This window comes from Talaromyces amestolkiae, assembly GCF_001896365.1.
Source record: "Talaromyces amestolkiae strain CIB chromosome Unknown scaffold11.1, whole genome shotgun sequence".
NCBI classification, from domain to species: domain Eukaryota; kingdom Fungi; phylum Ascomycota; class Eurotiomycetes; order Eurotiales; family Trichocomaceae; genus Talaromyces; species Talaromyces amestolkiae.
Window position 1 is genome coordinate 601,803 of NW_024468047.1, and position 24,919 is coordinate 626,721.

Genomic DNA, 24,919 nt, shown 5'->3' on the forward strand with positions numbered 1-24,919 from the left:
TACCATCTCCATTGACGCGCAATATTTGTCAAATTTCCCCTTCATTCCCCCAGGAAAGTCAGCCGTCCATGCTTTCAATACTGCCTAATGTCTGCCGCATTCGATTTATCATATGGGCATATCTTGGGGTCTTTGTAATATGGTCAGCTACACTGGCAGCTATCGACTACAAAGGTGGTAGCTTGATAACAACGGGCTGGAGTAGTCCTGTAGACCAGTGGAAAAACTTTGGGCAACAATATTTCTTCTACACTGATGGCTACGATCATCTTCTGCAGGACTTCATAGGTCTTATTATACAGATTTGTGTCCAGTCCTTCATATGCTTCAACCTTTATTGCGTCGAGCTTCTATTCAATGTGTCAAGAGATGAAGCAGTCTGGCGAAAGGCAGCTTCAGTTGGTATGGAAATCGATTCGGGACCAATCAAGTCGTTCGTGACCAATTGGCAAAGTCTGAGCCTGATGGTATTCAAGTCTCTTATACAATGGGTTTTTGGCTATGCTTTCCGAGCTGATACTAACATAATTATGGACTTATTGCCACTAGTCACAATGATAGGTTTATATCTAACATTAGGCATATGTACAGAATACTTGATCAGGCACAGGCCAAAAGGCGCGCAGCCGGTCACTTACGGCGACATTCAACGACTATCTTTTTTCATAGACGAGTGGGATCACGATGTGCTTTTCTGGGGTGACAAGGGCGAAGTTGCAAACGGGATCCGCAAGGCAGGAACAGCGGGCTGTCGTCTTCCTGATATCCGCCTGGATGTCCCCTACTTTGGCTTGGAGTTGATCAATGATTGCTAATTGCCTGGACCCGTTTGTTGCGCGTTTATATAGCGTGGAAGATAGGGGGAAGAGAAACAATGGTAACGAGGATGCATGTCACAAATTTTCATTTATAGTTCGGTATTTGACGATAAAAAAAAAGGGCAGTGCTGGTACGGGTTTAGCTACTTCTGGTAGATACGGCGGAAATTCAGTTATTCATTCATTCCCCATCAAACCCGCAAGCGGTGTAAAGAAATATCATGGAAGGTGTGGGCCATCTCTGGATACTCCTGCCTCGGGGCCAATGTGGTAATAGTATTCTGGCACAGTATCAGAGGGCCACGACGGAGGCTCAGTATCTCTGGCTACTCCAGGATTGTTGAAAAGTGCGCTCCACTCGATTTGATATAAGTTTTTATGTTGTCATCACATAACTGCAGATTACAAATGCTAGCCTAAACGTCCCAGTTGAGGCAATGATGCCGAACGTTCAGCGTTTGCATGGCCTGGGGAAGGACAATGAGCAGATGGCAAGCAACGAAGTCCGCCTACAAGGTAGAATTTGCCGCCGATTTAACGTGTTGTCTCATAAGTTGAATACTCCTTCAAATCACTCGCATGGGAAAAAGTGCGAGCAGAATAATGAACAGAGACATGACTCGCGGTGCTCCATCTAGATGCGTCCTGCACAACTCATAATTGGGCCATGACTGCTAGAGTAGTAATCTAGGGCTATGTACCTTGGTTTGTATAGAGGGTTTTATTAAAAGCGAACTATGGATTTTTCTCTACTGTATCGGGATCTCAAAAGATGTTATGTTATCTTTACATTTAGATACGATACAATGAAACATCTGGAATATCGTTAGTCCAAAGCTTTTCCGATAGGGCAGGTGAAACGAATTAAAACAATCGATGTCTGTAGAAAGCGCGCACTGCTTTTGCAATCAAGTGTACGCATGACACACTTTAATATGCTTACAACAAGAAAGCAAAAACGAAAAAAGAAAAACATACAACAACTGGGATTCACTTGTGGTCACCCACCAAATTACTAACCAGTCGGCGTGTGGCTTAAGTATGGCTGAGCGGACGGGAAGCCCTGTTTTCCACACCCTATGGTCGTATGTGCTAGAAAGATACGATGGAAGAGATTATATCCTGCGTTGATATGTACTTTTATGGGTTTCTCAAGGGCGAGGGGGAAGCGAGTGCTGGCTTCAACCGTGACCGGTTAGGGTTTCTCCCGTCCAACCCTATGCCGTGCTGTACAAGTGGAGATGTTGTACAGTGTAGCAGAATATGAGCATTCTACTTCGAAGTGGTCTTTGAAAAAACGAGAATATACTGTAATTATAAGCTAGATACCTGAAAAAAAAAAAGCAGAGTGCCACCCACCGCATGACCAACGACGCTATCAATCTTGTATCAAGAAGGACTGAAAACTTTTTCCACCAGAGAAGACAAGCCAGGACAAACGGGTGATATAACAGCACCGAAAAGCAGAAGTAGAAGCGAAAGCAGTAGCGGAGAAGTCTAAATCATCAAATACACGTACATACATATGACTGCTGCATGTCGTGCTCCATATGTACCACAACAAATACCAAAGTCATAGCCAGAAACCGGACTCGAAGCCGATAGAGAGGAATATGATGATTGTTGTAGACTCGTGTGTATGTATGATCAAGACACGAAAAATTACATGTAGAACGAGACACAAGAGAAGACAAGGTTTCAATGCAAGAATCTCGAAGATAGAATAGAGGAGTCTTCGAGTTTGAATTTAAAATGTTAACAATAACGATTTCACCCAAACAAGCATACAAAAACAGGAAAGACAAGAAACAAGAACAGGAAATGAGAGCAACAATTTAGACAGGAATAATGAACAACTTCCTCCCAGCCACCAAATTCTATAACAGTATCGAAACGAATGTTTTCTTTCTTTTTGGTGTAATCCACTTTTGGCCCCCGTATTCTGGTGAGATCGTTGGAATGAATTGAAGAAATCAGGTCGAAGAAGAATCCGTTCGAATAATCACACATATGAACAAACTGCAAAACTGAAAACACACGCCCCATGTCTATTGATGATTTTGACGCCGGTTTGAGCCCACCCACCATCTCAAATGTACCATTCATGACGGATGACGGAGAAAAATCGAATTGTAAAAAAAAGTAGTCGCGTTGCTGTTTTACCATTGGTCGGCCGTAACATATTCGAAGGACGATAGAGCGAGGAGGGAAATGCATCGGTTAAGACTTGTTCAGGTCAAAATTTGAACAAGCGACAATCGAACGAACTCCGCGTGCTGTAGATCCGTGAAACTCGCATACTCAAAGATGCGAAATCCCACTCTGAACCGATACCTTCTGTCGTATAGTAAGGAAAACATAACCCCCTTCCTCCTCTAAACTCTAACGAACCTATTGTCTAGCGGTTTGGACGGATCCTGTATTCCAATAAAAGAAAAGAAAAAGTCAATTTCATGTTTCTCGTTCAGTAAATCAAATGGAAAAACTTCTCAAGTGGCAATAGGCTCTTGTGGATTGGTCTTTTCATTGTTCAGGACTCCGCTGGGATTACGCATACCGTCACCGCTCAAGCTCGTGGAAGCCAAGTACAGTCCGTTCAGTCCGCCATCCTGATGAGGTCCAGCGGTCGTGGTCGGGTAGTATTTACGGTCAGGGTCGACGTGAGAGTGGATAGGCTCGTGTTGAGGAGCCATCGACTGTGGGAAAACGGAGTGCATGTAGCCTTCAGGAGCACCGGGCTGGAACATGGTGGTCCAGTCGAGTTCGCCGGGGTGCTGTTGTTGGGGCTGCTGGGGCTGACCGGGCATCATCGGACGCTTGGGATCGACCAAGGGAGGTTTAGCCTGTTCAAACGAATGACGGTCAATATTATTCGGATGGCCACCAGGACCTTCAGCAGAACCAGAAGAGTGAACAAGGTACGGGCTCTGCTTCTGAGCAGCCATCCAGGAAGCTCTGTGATCTGCCTGGGCGTGGTTGAACGCGTCTCCAACGTGACCATTGTTCAGCCCGTGGACAGAGGACATCGGATATCCCAGAGGCTGCTGCTCCGTGAGACCAGGTCGGCCAGCCGGAGCCAGCGTGTGGCCATGGCCATTCACGTGCGCGTCGCCATAAGTCGTACCCGCAATACCATTGGAAGGCGGAATGGAGTTACTGACTTCTTCCTGAACGGATTTTGCAGCATTGGCTGCGGCCTGAGACCGTTTCAGGTGCGCCTGAGGATGCGAGAGATGGCTCGCTCCTGTGGGATTGCCACGGCGTAACGAGCACTTTTGGAAGTGTCGTTTCAGAATATCACTTCGGGAGAATGTGTCTTTGCAGAGAACACACATGTAGGGGCGGTCGCCGGTGTCTGCTTTTGTTAATAGGTGATCAGTGTATAATTTGGGAAGAACTCACGTCTCAACAGGTGGCGTTTAAGATGCTTTGCGTGAAGATAGGTCTTGGTACAATGAGGGCAAGGGAACTTGCCATCGGCGTCCTTGGCCGGAATCGTGGTGCTTCGAGCAGTTCCATTGGCACCATTGGGCACTGCAGCGCGTCCTGGAACACTTGGGAGAATACCCCTCCGTCCCTGCGAACCCACAACCTGAGTGCGAGGAGGTTCCCGATTGTCAGGAAGAGGAGCCTGACCATTAGCACCAGCCATTGGGTCTGCGCCAGCCCAGATAGGAGCTCTGCCTTCTGGGTGACTGAAAGCGCCCGAGGGCATCGCCGCGTAATCGGGACGACGGTCGCGAGGTGGTGCTGGCGCAATTGGCTGGGGGTAGCTCTGAGATCCAGATGTAGGAGGCAAGAGAGTCTGGGGAGACTGATATCCTTGCGGGGGCTGGCCTTGAGGTTGACCACCAGGGTGGGCGAGGAACGAGGTCGGTGGCAGGCTGCTCACAGGAGTGTGAGGTCCAATGGGCGCAGCAGTCGCGTAGACATCGTGAGCCGAAGTGGCAGGATAACGCGCCATGTCGGGACGATAGGACTGGCCCATGTATGGATTCGGCGACTGGCTATGATGAGGCTGCAATGGAGGAAGCGTATGGGGTTGCGAGACCTGGTACTGCGGCTGCATTGGGTATTGCGGCATTTGCATGCTCGAGAGAGGAGTCGAGCCCTGAGGCATCGACGTCGAAGGAGGACGCGACGGATGCGAGCGAGGATCCATTATGAGCACACAAGAGATGTCGTGTTGATGATGGAGAAACAAGAGGGGAACGCGACCGCGAAAACTCTTTTCTTGTTGTTTTTCTGCTTTGTTTTTCTCTTCGAAAACTTCCTCAATTATCCAATTGGTAATGTATCCTCAACGACGTGATTCCCAGACGATGTCGTGTCGAATGGCTCCTTTCTTTTTTTTTTCCCTTGTAGGTGGGTATCTGTTCCCTTCCTTCCCTTTTGATGTTCGACTCACGACGCGTCAAGCTGTCGACGACGAGTGACAAGTAAGGATCGAATTGACAGAAATATCAAGAAAGAACGAAAGACTCCACTCGTAGGCACAAGAGCAGTCCGATCAGACAGGGTGGTGGTGATAAGAGGAGGGGGGAGGTGGTGTTGGAGAAGAAAATTGGAGTCGGTGGTGCAGTCAAGTGGTAAAGAGAGAAGGTCCCCACGGTGGAAAAAAAAAGGTGCGTGGGAGTGGGAACTTCTCTTTATCCGCGACCGGCCAAGTTGGGCTCCACCAAGGGACGCTGTGGTGGGTCTGGCAAATGCTGGATGAAGCGAACGGATTCGATTTCGCGTCAAGCCACACGCGCAATCTGACCAGGGTCTGTTGATTTCTTTTTTCTGTTGGAACCTTGATGTGGATGTGTTCGGCAGCGAGCCGTTGAGTGGGATATTGAGGGAGGTGGTGAGGGCAGAAGACGTGTAGAGAGAGTATTCTAGGAGGAAAGAGTCACAGAATTTAACACTTGACAAACACAAAGGAGTGGCGTGAGTGCAATTCCGGAAGTGTCCTAGTCAGTAGACTCAAGTGTATTGTAATGGTCAACTATGTATGTAGAGGTGACTCTTGCTGAGAAAGGCAGGTAGAGAGAGAGGAAGAAGAAAAGGGAGGGCGAGGCCGAGATTTGGGACAGCGAAAAGTCAGAGTGGGAGGCGAGAACAGAAAAATAAAGCGGCGAGAGAGCCGAATCAGGAACACCTACGTCGACTGCCTGATTCGGCTCCAGTGATTCGCTGAGTGCCGGGAGCAATGCCGAGTGTATATCCGTCTCCCTTGTGTATTTTATATTTTCTATTTTACAGTTTATGTTTTATTTTTATATAGTCATGTCGTTGCTTTTGCTATGAGTCTGTCTGACAACTGATTGACTGAGCACATCGACCGATAGATGATATTGTAAACGTGAGCACTAAGAAAATGAAGACAATCTCACGATGCACACTCGGGTTGTCTCTCACAAGCATTTCCGAGGATCATCCGATATGTTTTTGCATCGCCCAATGATATGCGCGCTTACGTAAGCKCCGTTTCGAATTTAGCGTCGTTGATTGGCGACATGACGCAAAAAAGGGGGCCCCCCTCCCGGAACAGTAAGGAGCACCGTGTGTTTTAGGACGAAGTGCGTGCCGGTGAGTGCTGTCCAAAAACAGGGAAATCTAAACGGTCAGACTTGGATGTCTATTTCGGACTACGTAATTATACACACATCATGCTGACTACCACATTACCATTTGCTGCTCAATCAACACGAGAATCGCTTCCAAGGTTCTTGCAGAAACGACAGGGAAAGCAGTCAGACAGAAAGACGAAAGACCAAAGACCGAAGACAAGGGAGAATGCCAACAATCGGAAAAGGAAGTAACAATCTTCCAATCGGAACATGCCGCCCGGCAACACCATGATACACACACGTACGTAATGCTATACAAACACTGTGTAAGCATTTAGTACAAGACAACAACAAACAAAGAAGTACCACAACGTATATCAGGCCGACAACTGCACGCACGAATACCTGACTGCTACTTTGTAGACAGTGAGGCGGTATCTCAAGTTGACAAGACTACGTAGTAAAAGTCAACATAAATACTATCATTATTGATTGAGTTCGTCCTTTGTTGGTCGTACTAGTTGGTTAAGTCTGTCCAAGTCAGAGTGGCTGGCTAGACCTGGCAAATCAGAGACGTCCAAGTAAATGTGACTGATTTTCGAGTCTGACTACTACTGCCCAGGTAGGCAATACTCTGGCCTCGGCACCATCGAGATCCTGTCGCCGGAGTTCTCCTTGTGTCTGTCATTCATTGTCTCTTACAGAACATTGAACACAATGTGCCATTTCCGTCAAACCGAATGCACAGTACTATTGTTAATTCTACTAATCAAAGATACGGTTCATTTTGATATCAACGGCCATGTGGGCCATCTAGCATCTGCAAGAAGTCAGATCATATGGTTTGAACTACACCAAAAGTATGCTTAAATTCTCCCCTCCAAGAAGCTCCATCTCGTCCGTCGACAAAAGTGGATTCCTTAGGCCACCCGACCGGGTTCCTGGACCGTTCGTCCCACTTTGTGCAGAAGATAAGATCGCGCCATCACCATTACTCGGTCTGTATGTATACATAGTAGTGTATACAATTGAAGCTGTGTAGACTACGTACTCAATCATTAGATTGAGTACTCCGTCGGGATACCCGCCGGGCATCGGCTTGGGTCTTTCCTTAGACCTGACTTATCTTAGACTAATGCATTCACGTACCAAAAGGGCAGGTTAGCTACGTACTATGTATGATATGAGAATCATAACATCGCAGCCTATGTGAAACTATGACAAGGATTGCTAACAATGCTAGGCAAGCAGCCGGAGTACCAAAAGGGAAGAACGGATCCGCGCGGCCGGAGGAGGCGTCATGTGATTGAGCCATTTTTTTTCCTCTCGTTTTCTGCACGCACCTTGGACTACAACCACAGCAAGTGTTCGGCATGTTCGATCGAGAAGGGGATGAATGTCGATTGTCGGCCATTCCGATTTATCTTCATTCGTATTCGATTACGTACATGACAAAGAACACTCCATGCGATCCTCTGCTCAATTGATTCTGATCATCTGGACTGTATCAGATAATCTCAGATGTCAGACCCATCGTCCCGCACTGGAGACTTCAAGGAACAGAACAGGAGGCTAAAGTCGCAAAGCTTCAAGCTTCCTTTGAGGCTTCTCCCGCTTCTATTGTGGACCTGCCGCATATCCACTACCCACAGTACGCTCAAGCAGGCTGAAGCGGCCCTTCAAGTATCGTATCTTCTACGTTCCACTACCAATATAGAATATGACCTGTCAGCTATCAATTCAGACATGCAGACATATTTGCGCATCGACGTAGACTCGCACCCTAGTCTGTCCGGTCTGATTGGGCAAGATGGAATGAGGTGGACGCCTACAAATACCTCTTTGGGGATAGCGCGAGATATCGCTTGGCGATCAGGACCCGCCAATCTGTATGCCATAACCTCGACGAAGAACGAAACACAACTACGTACGGAGCTATGAACGGTCTATTTCATGAATATGATAAGACAACTATGGACAAGGGTTTGATCCCTGTCGCTACTCACATTCGAGGATTACTGAACACTTATTACCTAAATATGCATACGTATACGAACAGTCAAGCCGAAAACATGCCATATCCATCGGCTTCCGTATCCGGCCCAAGATCATGGACCGACTTCCTAGTCCAGTGCACCGCCGCAGAATCGCAACCAAAAGAAGAATAAGCTCCGCCTACAGAACTTTTCGTCCAAAAATATTCATACGGTGTGTCTGCGGTGTAGCTGTAAATACAAGACTCGGCACGAGGACCAGAAAGCCGATGAAAAAATAGATTGAAAGGTTTCGCTTCTCGTCGGCAGTTGGTTTAGCCGTACGGTAAAGTTTATGTATGCGTGTTACGTACACCGGCAAAGTTGCCGATTTGCATACACTACTAATTCCTCCGTAGTTAGTACTCCTGGATTACTATGTACGATTGATTATTTGATTATCAATCTTGCGGCTTGCAGCTTGCCACTATGCACCGACTACGCAACTGTCAGAGTCTTCTAACTGAATCAAGCCATCACAAGAATCTAGAAGAAAAAAAAAATCTGAATCCAAACCAAACAGACCCATGGACCTGGGAACAAACTTTTCCCTTCGAAGTTTCAACTTCGCCTCTTCGTCTCGCGCAACCATGGAACGCCAAAAACCACTAACACTAAAGCAAAAAGAAAAACCAAGAAAAAAAACCTTGAAGAAAAAATGACCGTTTCATTCCGAAGTTTATTCACGTCCGATTTCGTTCAAAGCCGGCTTATAGCGGCGAGGGTTTTGTTGTATAGGGGGCTGGAGAACGGAATGCGTTCCGAGATTGTTACGACGTAGTACTCCTGAGAAATATGTGGTATCATCGGTGTTTGACTATTGGATATTTTGAATTACAAAATGAATTATTAATTATTATTCAATGAACATCTCTGTAAGTTAGTTAATTAGTAGTCACGAGGTACTCGAGTGACTAAAATAAAACACGTCACCATAACCAACCAACACATTGAAATGTTGAGTGTACAGCGCCCGCGAGAATGCATTTCCGCTTTCAGCCGTTACTAACTACAGTAGTGAGGGAGTTACTTCGATAGTACAGAGTCGCAGTTGAGAATCCTTCGCGGAAAGGTTAATTTAGTAGAGAATTGCTTACGTAGGCTTCGTAAAAAATTATCATGTGATTGATTCTATCTATTCTATTCTTGTGTCTTAGAACTCTTGAAGTACATACATTATGGTTAATTAGGGCTGAATTAAACTACATACCCACAAACCTCGTGGACGCCGGAAAATAGTAATGGACATCAATAAACTGGATCCTTAGCGATTTTAAAACCTACACTACGGACGGCAGGTGTATGGGATGGGCTCGAGATCCCCGCAAACTAACAGACTGGGGCCAAACTGGGTACCTACATACACACCAGTTATTTGCTTCTTCTGGGAGGCGGAAGTACATACGGGCGTACACGTCTAGCTGCAGTGGAGGACAGGAGAGTGGAGGGCGGGATGGGATGGGTTTATCCATTAACATTGATGTGGGTTTTAGACATCTCAACCGAACACCTCTATCATCACATGGGGTAGGCGCGTGGTGCAGATGGATACTATCTCCATATTCTCCGGAGGGGGGGGATCATGGTGGAGTACCCCGTTTACTCTGGAGTCTGTACGACCAGACTCCATAACTTAGTTAGGACGAGACGGTATAGGGTCTCCATCGACCTCGGGAACCTTAAAGAGAGAAAAGAGGAGCCCTTGGTGTTTCCACACTGTGCTCCCACGTGCTGTGCCCAGCCCTATCTCCATCTCAATCTGCCAGGTGATGCGGGATGTGGGTTCTGTTATTTAGTATCATGCTAAGTATTTAATTGAATGCGATATCTGTATTAAACCCGAAATTGTAGTATTGAGATTGCTAGCTATCATTCCCCAGTAGTTCGCGCCATTACATACCGCTCACTGCTTTGTGCGGAGTGGATTCTTTATGCAAGAGAGCATAAGCAGCTGGACACTCCATTTCTTCTTCATTCTTTGCTTTGGACATCACTGCGTAATGCAGAAAAAGGTAATCTTTCTTTTTGGCAAAAGTCTGCAGTCGTACGCAAGCGTGCTCTACTCCCATACTCCGTCTGTGAGACTAAGCGACGAGTTGCGTCCAACAAGTTCCATCATTCTGTTGTATCTGGCACGTGTTTCAGCCATCAATTTCTTCACTTTCTTGACGACTTGGTGGTGGTTTTTGAGATTTGGGGTTGATGTACTGTTGTATAGTCTCAGCAAGGCATCGTTCTCGAGAAAGAATTCGTAGACGGACTGATGAACAAATTGCACAACCTCCTTGCCGTTCGATTCTCTAATTTCGACGAAGCCATAGCCCATACTCTGTATTCTTCTTTCCATCATATTGCAGGTACATTTTCCTTTGAGATCGACACAATAACATGTTAAAGTACGAGCCTTTTTGTAGTCTTCCAACGACTTGACCGATGGATTGGCCTCAAGAAACAAGACCCAACGCAGTTCCTCCGAACTCAACATAGCGTAAGAGACCCAATAAACCAGTCGTAGTGAGTCCTTATTGCCGAGCATGCTTTGCAAGAGATCTTCGTACAACTTCTCCAAGTCCCGAGGAGTTTTATCTATACTGCCTTCAATTTCTCTTTTGGAATATCCTTTTGAGTATAGAGTCTTCACACGCTCTACCACGAGATACACCCACATGAAAACACCATCAGAACGATCGATAATTGTTCTCGAAATATCTGCGTTGAAACTTTCATCAAGATGAGACCAAACATAAGATTGGATACTGTGTTTATTATGGTGCTCAACACATATATGAACGGTATTCTTCTCCGTTGCTTTGATCAACAACGGATAATTTCGACAACTACAGCAGATATGAAGTCTTCTGCCAACGGATTCTTCTCTCTCTTCGCCAGTGGATGAGTCGATCGTTCTCTCATATCGTCTGAAGGGAGCTTGTTGTATCATTTTCTCAAAGGTCTCTGCTAGGCGTCTGGCAGTATCTTCGCCGCATTCATCCAACGCGTCAACGTACAGATACACCAGGTGGTCCTTTAAGACCTCGGTGAGTACAAGCTGAAAGTGTTGGGCTAGTTGTGACAGCTCCCATTGCCAACCGTCCCCTGGCGGTCCTCTAGAATCGCATTGGCGCTTGAAAAGTTCTTCAAGGTTTGACAGCGCTTTAATTTTCTCTTCACGGATTGATTGCTCCTCGAGGAGTTGAAAGAGAACTGTTCGGTAAAAGCCAAGCATCGTCCTTTGCAGTGAAGAGCCATGGCCATGAGCAAAAAACGAAAGGGTGATGCTTCCTTTAATTTCTTGATTCTTTCCATCTAAGTCTTCGTTCTGGTTGCTGGTACTTCCGTGCTGACTTCCTGTCCGTTCGCCTGTAGGTTCCAGGTTCTTGACAACATATCGCATCAGAGTGGATTTTCCTGAGGCAGGCTTTCCCTTGATCCAAAGTAGGCCGCCATCTTCTCGCCATGTTACGTACTCTTTACAACCAGGTAACCACATACATGTAGCATTCTCAGAAGTGAATGTAATGCCGTAGTAGCGACTGTACAATTCTGGAAAGCTCAAAGATTGTTTGCATGCATTCAATGTACTGGAAGGTTGACCTGCACATAAGGCGAGTTTAATTATCAAGATACATATTATCGACGGGGATTATTACTTACCCATGTATACACTTCCACAGAAATTGCTGTATTGAATTAGCATACTCTTACCTAGTTTGATGTTGGGATCTCCCTTTGGCTCGGTGTGTTGATGCTCTGGATCTGAGCTGCTTGGTAGGACTTTGCTAAGATCCATTGTGTCGTGTAGAAGCGCAACAAGAGAGGTTGTGTTCTGTCAGGTTTGATGATGATGATGATGATGATGATGATGGAGAGACTGATTTGCTAGTCCTGGCGATTATATAGTCTAAGGAACCCATTGAGGTAGAAAACGACAATATCAGGCAAAGAGCCTGCCGTACAAAGATATGCTCCATACTGACAGTGTGCAGTGCACATTACAGGCAGGTGCGAAGATGATGCTACTACTCTTTCTGCCGCGAATCTGGAGATGCTATCACAAACAGTTGGTAGAGATCAGTAATTAGCATTGTCTTTTGACACCTTTGAGTGAAGCTGTTAAGAACCGTGACAATACTGTTCGTCAAAGTACAGGCATAGGTAGAGAATGAAAGCTGCACCATCTTGGAATAATGACATGTGTTCTTTATCTTGCAGCTATGCTAACAGCCTTAACCAGACACAATACAAAAAAGGATTGTCAGGGGATCTTTTGAAGAATCGAATGCTTTCTGCTGTGGTATTACCATATTAGGACGTCGAAATTTCAGAAAGTCAACCCATACATCACAGCCCTAAGAATGTGATTACTTATTTCCAGTTCAATGGTACCTACCTAGGTAGGTAAGTGTCGATGAGAGTTCCGATATCATTATAACTCCCCGTAGCCTTTCATATCTCTCCTATCTTCTTCTTTGTCCGATCCTTCTTGCTAGTTCTCCGGCTCTCCGGCTCCTGCCCTTGTCGATTGTCCAAGAAAGGAAGGTACGACCAAGCTATCTCTAAGCGATGGTATACTAGTCGCAGCACAATCTCAATGTCAACAGTGAATTCCCGTAATTCGAGTGGGAAGACATCCAATGTGCTTTACGGTGTACGATCAGTAGGCTCCCGCCGCCGAAGTTAACAGAACGACATACACGGTATCTCATGGCCTGTGTAGCATCCTCCTCCATGGTCTACGGGCCAATGGACATAATCAAGCGCTGCTCAGCCTCGTGAAACCGTAAACACGACTCGGTTCAGGTTGCAATTGACCTTTCATCAGGCCCTGTGTCGTGACCCAGTAGATATGGATTCTCTCCGAATTATTGATATCCTGTACTACTGTACGGCAACCATCCGCTGAAAAAATGGACACCACCAGTCAGAGAGCGAGAGCGATATACCACAATGTCAGCCTTGTCTAACGTAGGTATTCCAAAGTCAAAATCCGCAACACTGATGCAGCAAATCTAGTTCCAAGGTTGTTCGCTGTTCAAGCATAAAAACTACAGAATTCCCTGGCAAAATTCATGATGTTCAAGCTCACGCAGTATTCTCACTTTCGCAAGAGTAGCCATTTTTCCAAGAAACTTCTTGAAATACCGAAAGTACGCTCTAGGATGGCGTGGAAAGGATTCCAACGATCTTCTCGATCACCAGCCACCCCTTCAGAGAGTAGTGGTGACAATCGGCAGTCCACCGAGGGCTCTTCGGCGCCTATTCCATTCCCGATTGGAATCAAGGTGCTTTATGAATGTCCCGATGCCACAGTCGACATATGCTTTGTCCATGGTCTGACTGGAAATCGAGAAAGCACCTGGACGGCCGCGGGACAATCCGAGCCGTGGCCAAAGACTCTCCTTCCATCTGAAATCCGCAACGCTCGCATCCTGACTTATGGCTATGATGCTTATGTCGTGCGCGGATCAGTGGCTAGCAATAACCGCCTGAAGGATCATGCTTGCAACCTTGTCAATGCTCTGACGGCGGATAGAGCTTCCATCAAATCCCCAACTCGCGCCTTGATATTTGTGGCCCACAGTTTGGGGGGTCTTGTTTGTAAGAAAGCACTTTTACTCTCACAATACAGCGGCGAAGCTCATCTTCGTGGGATATACGAGTGCACCAAAGCCATCATTTTCATGGGCACCCCTCATGAGGGATCCTGGATGGCACGCTGGGCAACCATCCCAGCAAAATGTCTTGGGATTATCAAGTCTACCAATACAAAACTACTGGATATCCTAGATCGAGATAATGAAATGCTGAAAGAGATTCAAGATGAATTCTACACATTGATTGGAAGTTCTCGCACAAATGGCAGGAATATCAAAGTGACGTGCTTTTACGAAGAACAGGGACTGTCTGTGGTTGGAACAGTTGTGCCCAAGGACTCTGCCACCTTGAAAGGTTACCATCCCATCAGCATTCATGCAAATCACCGTGACATGGTTAAATTTGCAAGTAGCGAGGATCAGGGATTTCGAGATCTGTGTGGGGAATTGGTTAGATGGTCAAATGAAATCAAAGAAGAAATTGCTAAAGATCTTGCAGATCAGCAGCAGCAGCAACAAAAGCTGCAACAACAACCAGGTGGAGGGAACAATAGGTACGGCAACACAAGTTCCTCTCCTTCTACGGAGAATGCCAAATCCGGTCACTATCATATTGGACAGGTCTATAACTCGGGAGGTGGACACCAATTTCCAGCAGCTCATTTCCACGGGAATGTAAATTTTTAGGAAAATTCTCAACCCTGAAAGCGTTGTTGAGTTTGACACAACTCGTGATAGTCTGTAATGTGGTATCATTTTGATTGACTGCAAAGATAATATTTTGAATACATGAATCATTTTTTTATGATGCATTGATCATCACGCGTAAGCCAACTCGATCAACAATAGACCAGTCTAAACGACTCGGTAAGAGAAAGATGATAGTGTAGTCATCTTGATTCCCGTCCTAGATGGGTGGGTATACGGTGGAGGTGATATCGAGAAAACCCTCAGCTGGTTCTTGGTCGACTGCCTTCCAAGGCTCCGAGTCATTGTATTCCCATTCAATAGTCGTGGCACTTCGTAGCATTTTTTCTTTCTTTCCATCCGTAAAAGCCCCTCAACTTGTTCCCTTCGTTCTGTTTACAAACTAAGTTGATCAACGCTCCCAACCCTTCCGGTCGCCCCTATCCGTCCACCAGCCTTCGTCACCATCCCCAGTCTATAGAACCGCTCTTCGCCCGTCGCGCTTCTCCCGCCTATGTACCACTTCTCATGGCCCAAAGCGTCCCGGAACCCGCCCGACCCGCTTGAACTGTCGCTGCCACGACGTCGGCGGTCGTGGTTGTATACGATTGGAATGGGACCTGAACCCGGTGATGGTGATGTGGGTGATGTGCTTTCTGCTGTTGCTGTAGTAGGACTTGTTGCCGGGGTCCGGCTATGTGATTGTGGGCGTGTTGTGGACGGCGAAGGCCTGTGATGTGGAGGGKGGTGGTGGTGATGGTGATGTGATCGATGATGTGGATGGKGATGTTGTTGAGTTTGCGACGACGTTGTCGTAGTTGTTGACGGATTTGCTGATGTAGTTGCATTTTGTGATGAGGATGACGGTGAAAGAGTCGACGTCGATGATGAAGATGATGATGTCGCCTTGGTGGCTATCGCTCGCGCACCCGAGGTTATTTGTGAGGAAGTCTGCGATCCAGCCGCGGAGGGTGCCTTGAAGGCTGATTGTGCTCTGAATGCGGCGAGGAAATTCGCCAGGAATGGGCGATTCGTCGACATTTTGGAGGGGTCTGACTGTGACATTCGGTAGGTCGCCTGCGCTGTGGTATTTGGTCGAAATCGATAAAGTGTCGAAATGGTCGTTGAATCGCGCCAGGCGATGTAGTCGTGATGTCTATTTCTATGAAGTTGTTGTAGTTGTGAACGAAATCAGACCGAGGCTTCAAAACAAGAAACCAAGGCCGAGTCAAGTGCGTTGGCGGTTGACTAGTGATGGTTAATGGTGGAGGTGTGATAGGCGATAGATTGAGGCGGAATCCCGAAGTCTCCCGCTGAGCGTTGGCTGTGGGGAACTTGGAAGTATGGCGATGACGTCGACTATTTTATATTATTTCAATATTATCTTAAATAATTATTTTTCATTTTACATGTTTCTGTAGAACATGAGCCCTAGCAGATATTTATTATATGTCAGACGTCTATAGGGCGTGGTTGTCAGTCATCTGCAGTGTGCTTCTAGAAGTGCATCTGTACATCGTACTTAGACTCATCCGGAAAGCCGATACATACTTCCCACCGTCCAGGGACTCAGAACATACTCGGGATGAATCGGTCCAGACTGTGCTAGGCGATGACCCGAGTATCTTAGTCAAGTCACCTGGTGCAGGTGATTGATGACTGTGCAGAGACTATAATAGTGTGGGATGCTATTGATGTTCCTCCAATCACATGTCTGCCGTTTGAAAACATCGATATCCCCCGCACTAATCATGCCATGATCCTATGGCTTGAATATATCTGTTGAACATAGTAGTCACCCTTTCTTTATTGAAGAGTTTTTGCAATTGATTCCTCCAACATGCTCTTCAGCTGAGATATTTCCGCGCGCATAGCCAAGGCCCGTTCATGGAGTGCTTTTGCCGTCAAGATAGTCGCCTCGAGACTTTGCAAATTGTCTTCTATAGTGGGAGATCTATCGGTGCTATCAGGCTGCATAACCTCAATAAGGCTATTAAGTCTGCTTGCAAGATGCATCGCGAGTTCCTGTATCACAATGATCTCCATGGCAACAACGGTAGATGATGACGACGGTTCATAAGAACCCATCTTGAAGCGAGCGCATCGCGCTTTGTGTGCTCCAACTGCACCTGGAGAATACCGGTCTGTGTCTTGGACCATCTTGGCGTGTGACAACATCGCGTGCCATAGATCGATTAAGCGATTATGGCATGAGAATAGAAGCCATAGCAGTGAAAAATCGACCGATCCCATTGGCCTGCCTTCTAGTTCTCGAACGCCGCCGCCGCTGAGTTCCTTTCGTTGTCGTGTCTGCTCTATTAGTGGTATGTAGATATCGGCCAACTTGTGCGTCAAGGCATAAGACTTGCCAACTCCGAAATTGACCTCGTCATCGGAAACAATATCTCCAATTCGATCAGAGGTTCCGGGCTGTACGGGTTCGGCATTCATTGCTTGTTTGTGGACCGTGAACGATGGCAGTTGTCGTGCTAGAGATTCCAATGTGATTGACATGCTGGTTAGTTGCAGGAAGACATTCGGTGACTGTAGTGTGTCTGGCACATCGATGCCTAGATAATGGGTAGATCTTTTAGGTCTCTGTATTGATTCGTGTTCAAAGACCCGAATCTCATCGTCCTTAAGGCTGCCATCATTCCTAATGTCTGCATGATTCTGGGCAGAGTGAATATCACTGCCTGAACTGCTTGTTTTATTCTCATCTGTTCCCGGAGGTAGAGGTTGAGATATAGAATTGAAGTTATCAATCAAAAGGTTGTTATCAGGAAGAGTCCAGTCCATAGTCATGCTTCCAAACATGTCATCTATTGGCTATCAGCCATTTACTTCGTTAACGGAATTCAAGTATAGATACCATCTGTTTCAAAATTCGGCATTGTGAGCTCACTGTCAAACCCCTTATTGAAACTATCAACAGGAATAACACTACTAGACGTCGTCACCGTCGGCAAATGTTTTGGCCGAACTTGGCCACGCATTGAAGGACTGTATGAACAGTTGACCCTGGCTTTGAGACATCTAGTACATGTATCATCGTTCCTGGGAGATGGTCTTGGACACTTTAATTTAAATGAATGGCATCGATCGCAGGCTAAACGGCGGCGCAAGGAGGCTTGTTTTGTTGACATCTTGGACTTTGTGATGTCAGATAGTTGAAAATTTGTATAAAGCCGTAGAAGCCATTATAGTTGGCTTTGCAGCTATCATCATCAATCAACCAAGAAATTGACTTATAGATCAGAAGAAATGAAGTCGATTTTTGTAACATTGTATCAGCCTGTCAGATCACGTGGTACAATAAGAGATAACTATTCCCAAACAGGAATAGCCCACTAATTCACCCGCGATTCCGTGATGAGTTCCGGTTTTCGTTCGATGGCACTTCGAGGTTCGTTCGCTATCCAGACCACTTTTGATATCGTCAATTGTCGTTCAAGAACGTCAAAATGGTACGTTGCGCTCCTGAGAGATTGTGAGGTGAATGGAATATGCCACTGCCAAGCGGCAATGGAGAGAGTTGTCAACCGGAAGTTCGGTTGATGACAGCATCAGACGTCTTTACACTTCTCGGCATACTTTCAGCACTCATGGATGGGGATTGGGATTCTGTAATTGACTGGTTACAATGCTGATTTCTTGTTCCTTATAGCCTGTCTACAACACCCCCCTCACTCAGAATCTGCTCAAGAGAGCTTCATACAGCCCTCCGTACCGATCCCCCTACGGACCTCAGTGAGTACACCGATCGATCATTGCGCCACGTCTTTCAGTTGGATATAGCAAAAAGTGTGTGGAGTAGGAACACGGTGCATGGAATTTAAAGATCGCAAATGCTCAACCCGATCAAGACTTTGACGTGGCGACTGAATGTGTGGACTGGACTGACGTTGACATCACCAGATACACCGTTGCTACTCACTGGCATGGCATAACCCTCCCTAAGCTCACCAAGGCGTAAGTTACACCATGGTTACGCTGAAATCTCACAAGTCAAGAGCCATACTGATCGATATTCGTGATAGTGGCACCATTGCTGGCGGATTTGGTGTTGCCGCCGGTCTTTTCGCCGTCTTCTTCTTCGGTGAAGTTCCTCGTGTCAGGAAAGATATTCTCCAGAAACTTCCTTTCTTCGACAAGTACTTGGACCGCACCGTTCCTCCTGAGGACAGCGTAAGTTCCCTACCGTGACGTGCTCTTGTCTCGTTCGCATCTTTCTAACCCTATGAACAGCCCTTCTAAACGCGTACATCTTTTTTGAACGAATTGTACCACCGAATGGTGGAACAAAGCGTGTGAGCAGATTGCGAAGGGACCCAAGTCAACTAGATGGTTCCGCTTCTGTAGAATACAAACAAACCTTGATAGCATATAGAACATCAACTGCCTATTTCCTTTGTGTGCGATCATTGGTCCATGTCTCCGAGCTGCGAACGTACAGATATCTCCACTATTAAATATCGAGTACCGACTCTCGCATTGCATATGTAGGCACATACAAAGGCCATGCCACATGGTGACATGGTCCTATGTCAACTGATGCGGCGCATCGAAGCTCAGTCGAGAAACAACACCCCAGTAACCCTTTCTGGTCACTGATCGGACCATGTTCATACACTTAACCCATGAGGGAAACTTCAAGCGTGGCACAAAGCGAGTATGAGCTCTGATTTGTGCCTTGAAACGGAGAGTCAGGGTGGCTCCTTGGCGGCTTATCTGTGGACATACTATGAAGTACACTAAAGTTGGCTCTGATAAGACCTCTGTTTATCTGTGGAGACGGGGAGATCCTATCCTTCCTACACAACCCAACTACAGCTGCCATTGCGAGTTAGCACCTCCAGTTCTCGAATCAGCTCCCAGATGAGATGCGCTATGTTTCATGTAGCTCTTGTCTATGACTATGGCGAATTATCAATACATCATCTTCATTCTACGATAGAAGACTACTGATTCCATGTCAAACCGCGTGGTACTCCAGCCTGTGTAACCAATGGCACCAACCATGGAGGATTCTCTAGCTCATCCAGACAAAAGGACAATCTCCCCGTTGTATCTCTCCAGTCACTGGCAGTACTACGGTAGATACTAGTACGTACCGACGTATGCCATGCATGGGGTTGCGCCTTGACGTTCCCTAGCACCAGAACTTGTGGTATACCCCGAGGCTAGTCTGCGACCCTTATCTCTGGTGGCTGTCATTTAGGATGGTTGCTCGCATGAACATTCCCGACACATACTAGCGTTGCGGAGGCGATCAGATATATTTGATGAGGTACTGATTGCTATCATCGATTACTTAATTATAAAGTGAGATGAATCGCGTTTGATGAATGAAATGCGCGGACATTGTTGAGAGCAGCGCTTCTATATATCCAAACCCGAGAGGCGTCTTATACCTTATCTCTCCCCGACAAGACAACATTAACAAATGAATGCAAATACAACATGTCAGCTACCGAAGAATCAACATCACCAAAGAAGTATCGCGACGTCGACCATGCACAGGTCACATCAGTCCTCCCCGACGGCGACGTGCCCATAACCGATCATGCCCTCGCCTCTGACGATGCGGTCTTGGTAGCATTGGGTTACAAGCAGGAATTCAAGCGCGAGTTTTCTCTGTGGACGACTTTCTGCGTCAGTTTCGCTGTGTTGGGGCTTTTGCCGTCATTTGCGAGTACGTTGTACTATGGCATGGGGTATGCAGGTACCGGTGGTATGGTTTGGGGTTGGTTAATTGCCATGGTTTTCATCCAGTGTGTTGCTATGGCTATGGCGGAGTTGTGTTCTGCTATGCCGACGAGGTATGCTGTATCGTTCACAAAACTGCCAACCGCGTACTAATTCTATGGTTGTATAGTGGTGGTTTATATTATGCAGCAGCAGTTCTCGCGCCCCCCGGCTACGGCCCCTTTGCGGCCTGGATCACAGGCTGGTCAAACTGGATTGGGCAAGTGACAGCTGCTCCATCGGTCGACTATGCATTGGCCGCCATGATTCTCGCTGCAGGCAGCATCGCAAACCCGGATTACGTCCCCACAACCTGGCAGACGTATCTGCTCACCGTGCTCATCCTCATCATTCACACCGTCATCAGCAGTATGCCTACCAAATGGATCGCAACATTCAACTCGTGGGGCTCAACGTTCAACATTATCGCATTGTTCATTACCATCATCACGATCCCAGCAGCGACCAGTAACAGTCCCAAATTCACCTCTGCGGCTGATGTCTGGGGCACAATCTACAACGGTACCGATTACCCGGACGGTGTTGCCATTCTCATGTCCTTTGTAGGCGTCATCTGGACCATGTCAGGCTACGACTCCCCCTTCCATCTATCAGAGGAATGCTCCAACGCCAATATCGCGTCCCCGCGTGCCATCACAATGACATCCGCAGTCGGCGGTCTGTTTGGCTGGTTCCTGCAGCTCGTCGTCGCCTACACCGTGACCGACATCGATTCCGTAATCGGCTCTGACCTCGGTCAGCCATGGGCCTCTTACTTGCTACAGGTACTGCCGCAGAAGACTGCCATGGCAATCCTGGCGCTGACCATCGTCTGCGGCTTCTCCATGGGCCAGGGATGCATGATCGCCGCCTCCCGCGTTACATACGCCTACGCCCGCGACGACTGCTTCCCGCTCTCAGGCTTATGGAAACAAGTAAACAACCGCACGCAAACACCAGTCAACGCAGTCATCCTCAACGGCGTACTCGGCATCCTAATGTGTCTGTTAATTTTCGGCGGCACCGTCGCAATCGGCGCCCTATTCAGTATCGGCGCAATTGCTCAGTTCATTGCCTTCGCAATCCCCATCGCGATCCGCGTCTTTATTGTGGGCGACAGATTTAAACCGGGGCCTTGGAATTTGGGGAAAATGAGTAAACCCATCGGTGCGACGGGTGCGATGTTTGTGTTCGTCATGTTACCTATCCTGTGTCTGCCGAGTGTGACGGGTAATGATTTGACGGCTGATTTGATGAATTGGACGTGCCTGGTATATGGCGCGCCTATGTTGGCGGTTTCGATTTGGTGGGTGGTTGATGCGAAGAACTGGTTCAAGGGTCCCAAGGTTAATGTTGAGCATTCTTTGTACATTGAAGATGTTACGGGTGTGCCTCCTCTTCAGGAGGAGGGCGAGAAGGAGGATGATACTGCTGTCACTGTCTCTAAGGATGGTGCTGATAGTAAAGATGCCGTTGCTTGAAACTTCTCGAGAGATGCTTCTAATAGGTGCATAAGAGGGATGAAATGAGGAAATTTCCTCGTATAAGTAATATTTGATACCATCATAATCGATCTGCGTTGCAATTATCATAAGCCTCTTCCTGTCAGCTCTTTTGTGTGACCATTGTTACCTGAGTAGACGATATCCAGTAGACCTGACAGTAGAGGACAAGCAGGAACAGAAGACGTCAGTGGGAAAAAATGAAAAAAGGTTACTTATCAGTATTTCATACAATCAGGAATGCACAGTCGCAAAGAACCCTTTAAGAAAGCCAAAAAGCATAGTACACAAAGAATCTTATAATAGAATAGAAAAGTTACATAATAAATAGTAAGACCAAAAACACCGTGTATGATTCGTCATTAATCAATCCACCTTGCCAGCTGATCCTCCATTCAATACTCCTTCCTTACCATCAAGACGGAAGAAACCACCACCACTAGTACCACCAGTACCGGTTCCGTATCCGAGGATACCGCCACTGGTAGGACCTCCATAACCTGAAGCTCCTCGTCGCAAGACTCTCCTGCGATGCGCGATGTATGCGGCGACGGAGGTGATGACGAGGATGATGGCTGACCATACAGGGTGGTTGACGATGAAGGACCGAGTATGGAAGAATGTGGCTTCGAAAAATCCGATTGTAGATCTGGATCGAAGCTTTGGTGGGTCGCTGATTACCAAAGGGATGGTCTCGAGAATTGATGTTCGGGATGGCATGATGTGGGCACCGCTGCTGGTGGAGTCCCAGTATCGTCGGTTCTGTGGACAGGTTAGTAAAGATACTTCTCATTCTGAGTATAGGTCACTTACGTCTTCATCGTTGATGATGACTCGCTCACCGTCCTTCACGTCAATTCCGTAGGTAGTACGCAACCAGCGGTCCCAGAAGTCACCATCAACCCAGGCAAAAGCGACTTGTTTCTTGTCTTCCTCTCGAATGTTGATGTGCATGCTCTTTGCCGCGCGTAGAGCTCGCTGGTCATCACGATCCTCGGCCTCCTCGATGCGCAATTGTTTAGAATCTCGGAGTTCCTGTCTCTCCAAACGGAATAACTGGGTTTGCTTGTCCATCCATTCCAAAGCAGCGTTCTTCAGTTCGGCCTGGCCGAGTCGGAACTCATCGGATCGCTTGTGGCTGAGGATACCAAGAACGACATATTTGTTCTGCATAATCTCCTTTGCATTAGATGCTGTGAGCTCTGGTACAATCGGAAGCCAGTGGCTTCGCATCCACTCCAAGACTCGAGGGTTGTCTCTCATGTCATATGGAGCCAAAGCATTGAAGTATGTTGGCCGTCCGTCTCTGACAACGAGTAAGCGAGGCCATGTAGAAATCTTGAATCTATCTGCGAGGATTTCACTGTCGGTCTTGACGAGTCGAGCATGTCCAACCAAAGGTAGAGCCAGCTGCTCCAAAGCTGCAAAGTCCTCGGAAGTGGTTGCTTTGTCGAAGAAGTAAAGGAAGATGACGTCGCCAGTTTCCTCCATTTCCTTGAACGTTGATGCATTAACATACTTGACGCCAGCGCCAGTGTCCACTGCTGTCTGGGCGTAGCTGATCAAATCGCCCACTCCGCGAAGACCTTCATATTCGACCTTCTCTCCCCCTTTGAAGAACAACATGGTGGGGTATCCTTTAACACCAGCATCTTTGCAAAGCCGCTTTTCAACATCGCAGTTGACTTCGCCAACATTAAGCTTGCCCTTCATCTCTTTCGCCATTGTCAACCAGGGAGGCGCAAGAGCCTGACAATGATGGCACCATGGAGCATAGAACTTGACGAACCAGGGATCGCGCGTTCTTGTGACAAACTTCTGAAAGCTCTCAGCTGTTAGTGGAACCGAGGTTCCTTGAGGATTGTAGACAATCGAGGGTTTCTCTTCGGTTGTCTTAGAGGTCTTAGGAGCGGGCTTCGTTGCCTTCTCATCTGCCTCGGTCAATTGGGATACCTTTTCGTTATGATTCTCGGCGGCTTTGGCGCCAGCGGCAGGATCTTTGTCTTTCGCTTGAGGCACGTCTGGTTCTTCATTGACATCCACACTATGATCTCCGGGTTCAGGCAGTTTGACTCCATTGGCAGGACGAGATCCAGGGCGTATTTGCTCCAACCTTTCTTCGATAAAATTGCTCAATCCCTGCATATCCTTTTTGCCGGAGTATTGCTCTACCAGTTCACCATCGTGATAAAGAGAGAATGTAGGATAAAATTTGACATCCAACTGCACACACAGATCTCGATACGCCATGCAGTTCATCTCTGCAAAATGAAAATCATAATATCCTGTAAATGAATTCAATGAGGATTGGGTATCGGGCGATTTGGCCGAGGAGGTTGAAAGAGGATCGGAGGTCTGTGGCACGTCAGATTTGAGCGCGGAAGATTATTCTCGGAATTTCTTACATAGTAGAATTCATATAATGTTTGCCATGTAGGCGCGATAGCTTGGCAGTGTGGGCAGGACGGCGAGAAATGCTTCACAAGCCTATTTATCGACTGTTAGCTTGTCCATTGAGAAAGTAAATTGAACAATAACGTTATTAGGGCTGAAAACGTACCAATAGCCATCTGAGATAGTAGACTTGAAGTTGTCTGGATTCAACTCCAGCTCTGGTGGGACTTCGATGCCATTGAAGATGGTGCTGGTGGGCTCATCTTCAACCTGGTCTGTTTCCTCTTGTCTTTTGTAGAGGTTCGTAGCGAAGGAAGGGACTATAGCGAGTGAAAAAAGCGACCACGCCAGCAAAGACGACTTCATGGTGGCGGTGTCACAAGCGAGTGACTGAAAGGAAATCTTCCTCAAAGAAAAGGATCGTCAAGGTGCTTAGTACATCTGCGTTCCAGGCGAGCTGTCAAGATCGGCGCATTGATAAGGACTAACGGCGGGAGTTCGGTGTATGCAAGGAGGAAATAATCGGAAAGAAGGTATAGAAAATTGTATAGGTTATTACTCGAGTATTCCACAGGCCGTAGTCCGTGG

The 24,919-nt window shown here is 47.0% G+C and overlaps 7 protein-coding genes across 7 annotated transcripts; 3 read left to right on the forward strand and 4 right to left on the reverse strand.

Moving 5' to 3' along the window:
- Positions 1-3,307: 3,307 nt before the first annotated feature.
- BHQ10_006160 (uncharacterized protein) lies at positions 3,308-4,980 on the reverse strand (the record flags this gene model as incomplete). Its single annotated transcript, XM_040878716.1, has 2 exons — positions 3,308-4,173; positions 4,221-4,980. 2 exons carry the CDS (start codon positions 4,978-4,980, stop codon positions 3,308-3,310), a joined length of 1,626 nt encoding a protein of 541 aa, XP_040734664.1.
- A 5,485-nt stretch (positions 4,981-10,465) lies between these two features.
- Positions 10,466-12,196, reverse strand: BHQ10_006161 (uncharacterized protein; the record flags this gene model as incomplete). Its single annotated transcript, XM_040878717.1, has 3 exons — positions 10,466-11,853; positions 11,899-12,000; positions 12,112-12,196. 3 exons carry the CDS (start codon positions 12,194-12,196, stop codon positions 10,466-10,468), a joined length of 1,575 nt encoding a protein of 524 aa, XP_040734665.1.
- Positions 12,197-13,478: 1,282 nt separating this feature from the next.
- BHQ10_006162 (uncharacterized protein) lies at positions 13,479-14,687 on the forward strand (the record flags this gene model as incomplete). Its single annotated transcript, XM_040878718.1, has 1 exon — positions 13,479-14,687. One exon carries the CDS (start codon positions 13,479-13,481, stop codon positions 14,685-14,687), a length of 1,209 nt encoding a protein of 402 aa, XP_040734666.1.
- A 694-nt stretch (positions 14,688-15,381) lies between these two features.
- Positions 15,382-17,138, reverse strand: BHQ10_006163 (uncharacterized protein; the record flags this gene model as incomplete). The annotated part of the gene is made up of 2 exons (XM_040878719.1): positions 15,382-15,843; positions 16,932-17,138. The coding sequence occupies 2 exons, from the start codon at positions 17,136-17,138 to the stop codon at positions 15,382-15,384; spliced, it is 669 nt and encodes a 222-aa protein (XP_040734667.1).
- Positions 17,139-18,151: 1,013 nt separating this feature from the next.
- On the forward strand, positions 18,152-18,944 carry BHQ10_006164 (uncharacterized protein; the record flags this gene model as incomplete). Its single annotated transcript, XM_040878720.1, has 5 exons — positions 18,152-18,154; positions 18,355-18,437; positions 18,606-18,659; positions 18,728-18,875; positions 18,936-18,944. The coding sequence occupies 5 exons, from the start codon at positions 18,152-18,154 to the stop codon at positions 18,942-18,944; spliced, it is 297 nt and encodes a 98-aa protein (XP_040734668.1).
- Positions 18,945-20,150: 1,206 nt separating this feature from the next.
- Positions 20,151-21,916, forward strand: BHQ10_006165 (uncharacterized protein; the record flags this gene model as incomplete). The annotated part of the gene is made up of 2 exons (XM_040878721.1): positions 20,151-20,509; positions 20,566-21,916. 2 exons carry the CDS (start codon positions 20,151-20,153, stop codon positions 21,914-21,916), a joined length of 1,710 nt encoding a protein of 569 aa, XP_040734669.1.
- A 387-nt stretch (positions 21,917-22,303) lies between these two features.
- BHQ10_006166 (uncharacterized protein) lies at positions 22,304-24,697 on the reverse strand (the record flags this gene model as incomplete). The annotated part of the gene is made up of 4 exons (XM_040878722.1): positions 22,304-22,699; positions 22,751-24,292; positions 24,343-24,424; positions 24,498-24,697. 4 exons carry the CDS (start codon positions 24,695-24,697, stop codon positions 22,304-22,306), a joined length of 2,220 nt encoding a protein of 739 aa, XP_040734670.1.
- Positions 24,698-24,919: the final 222 nt, after the last annotated feature.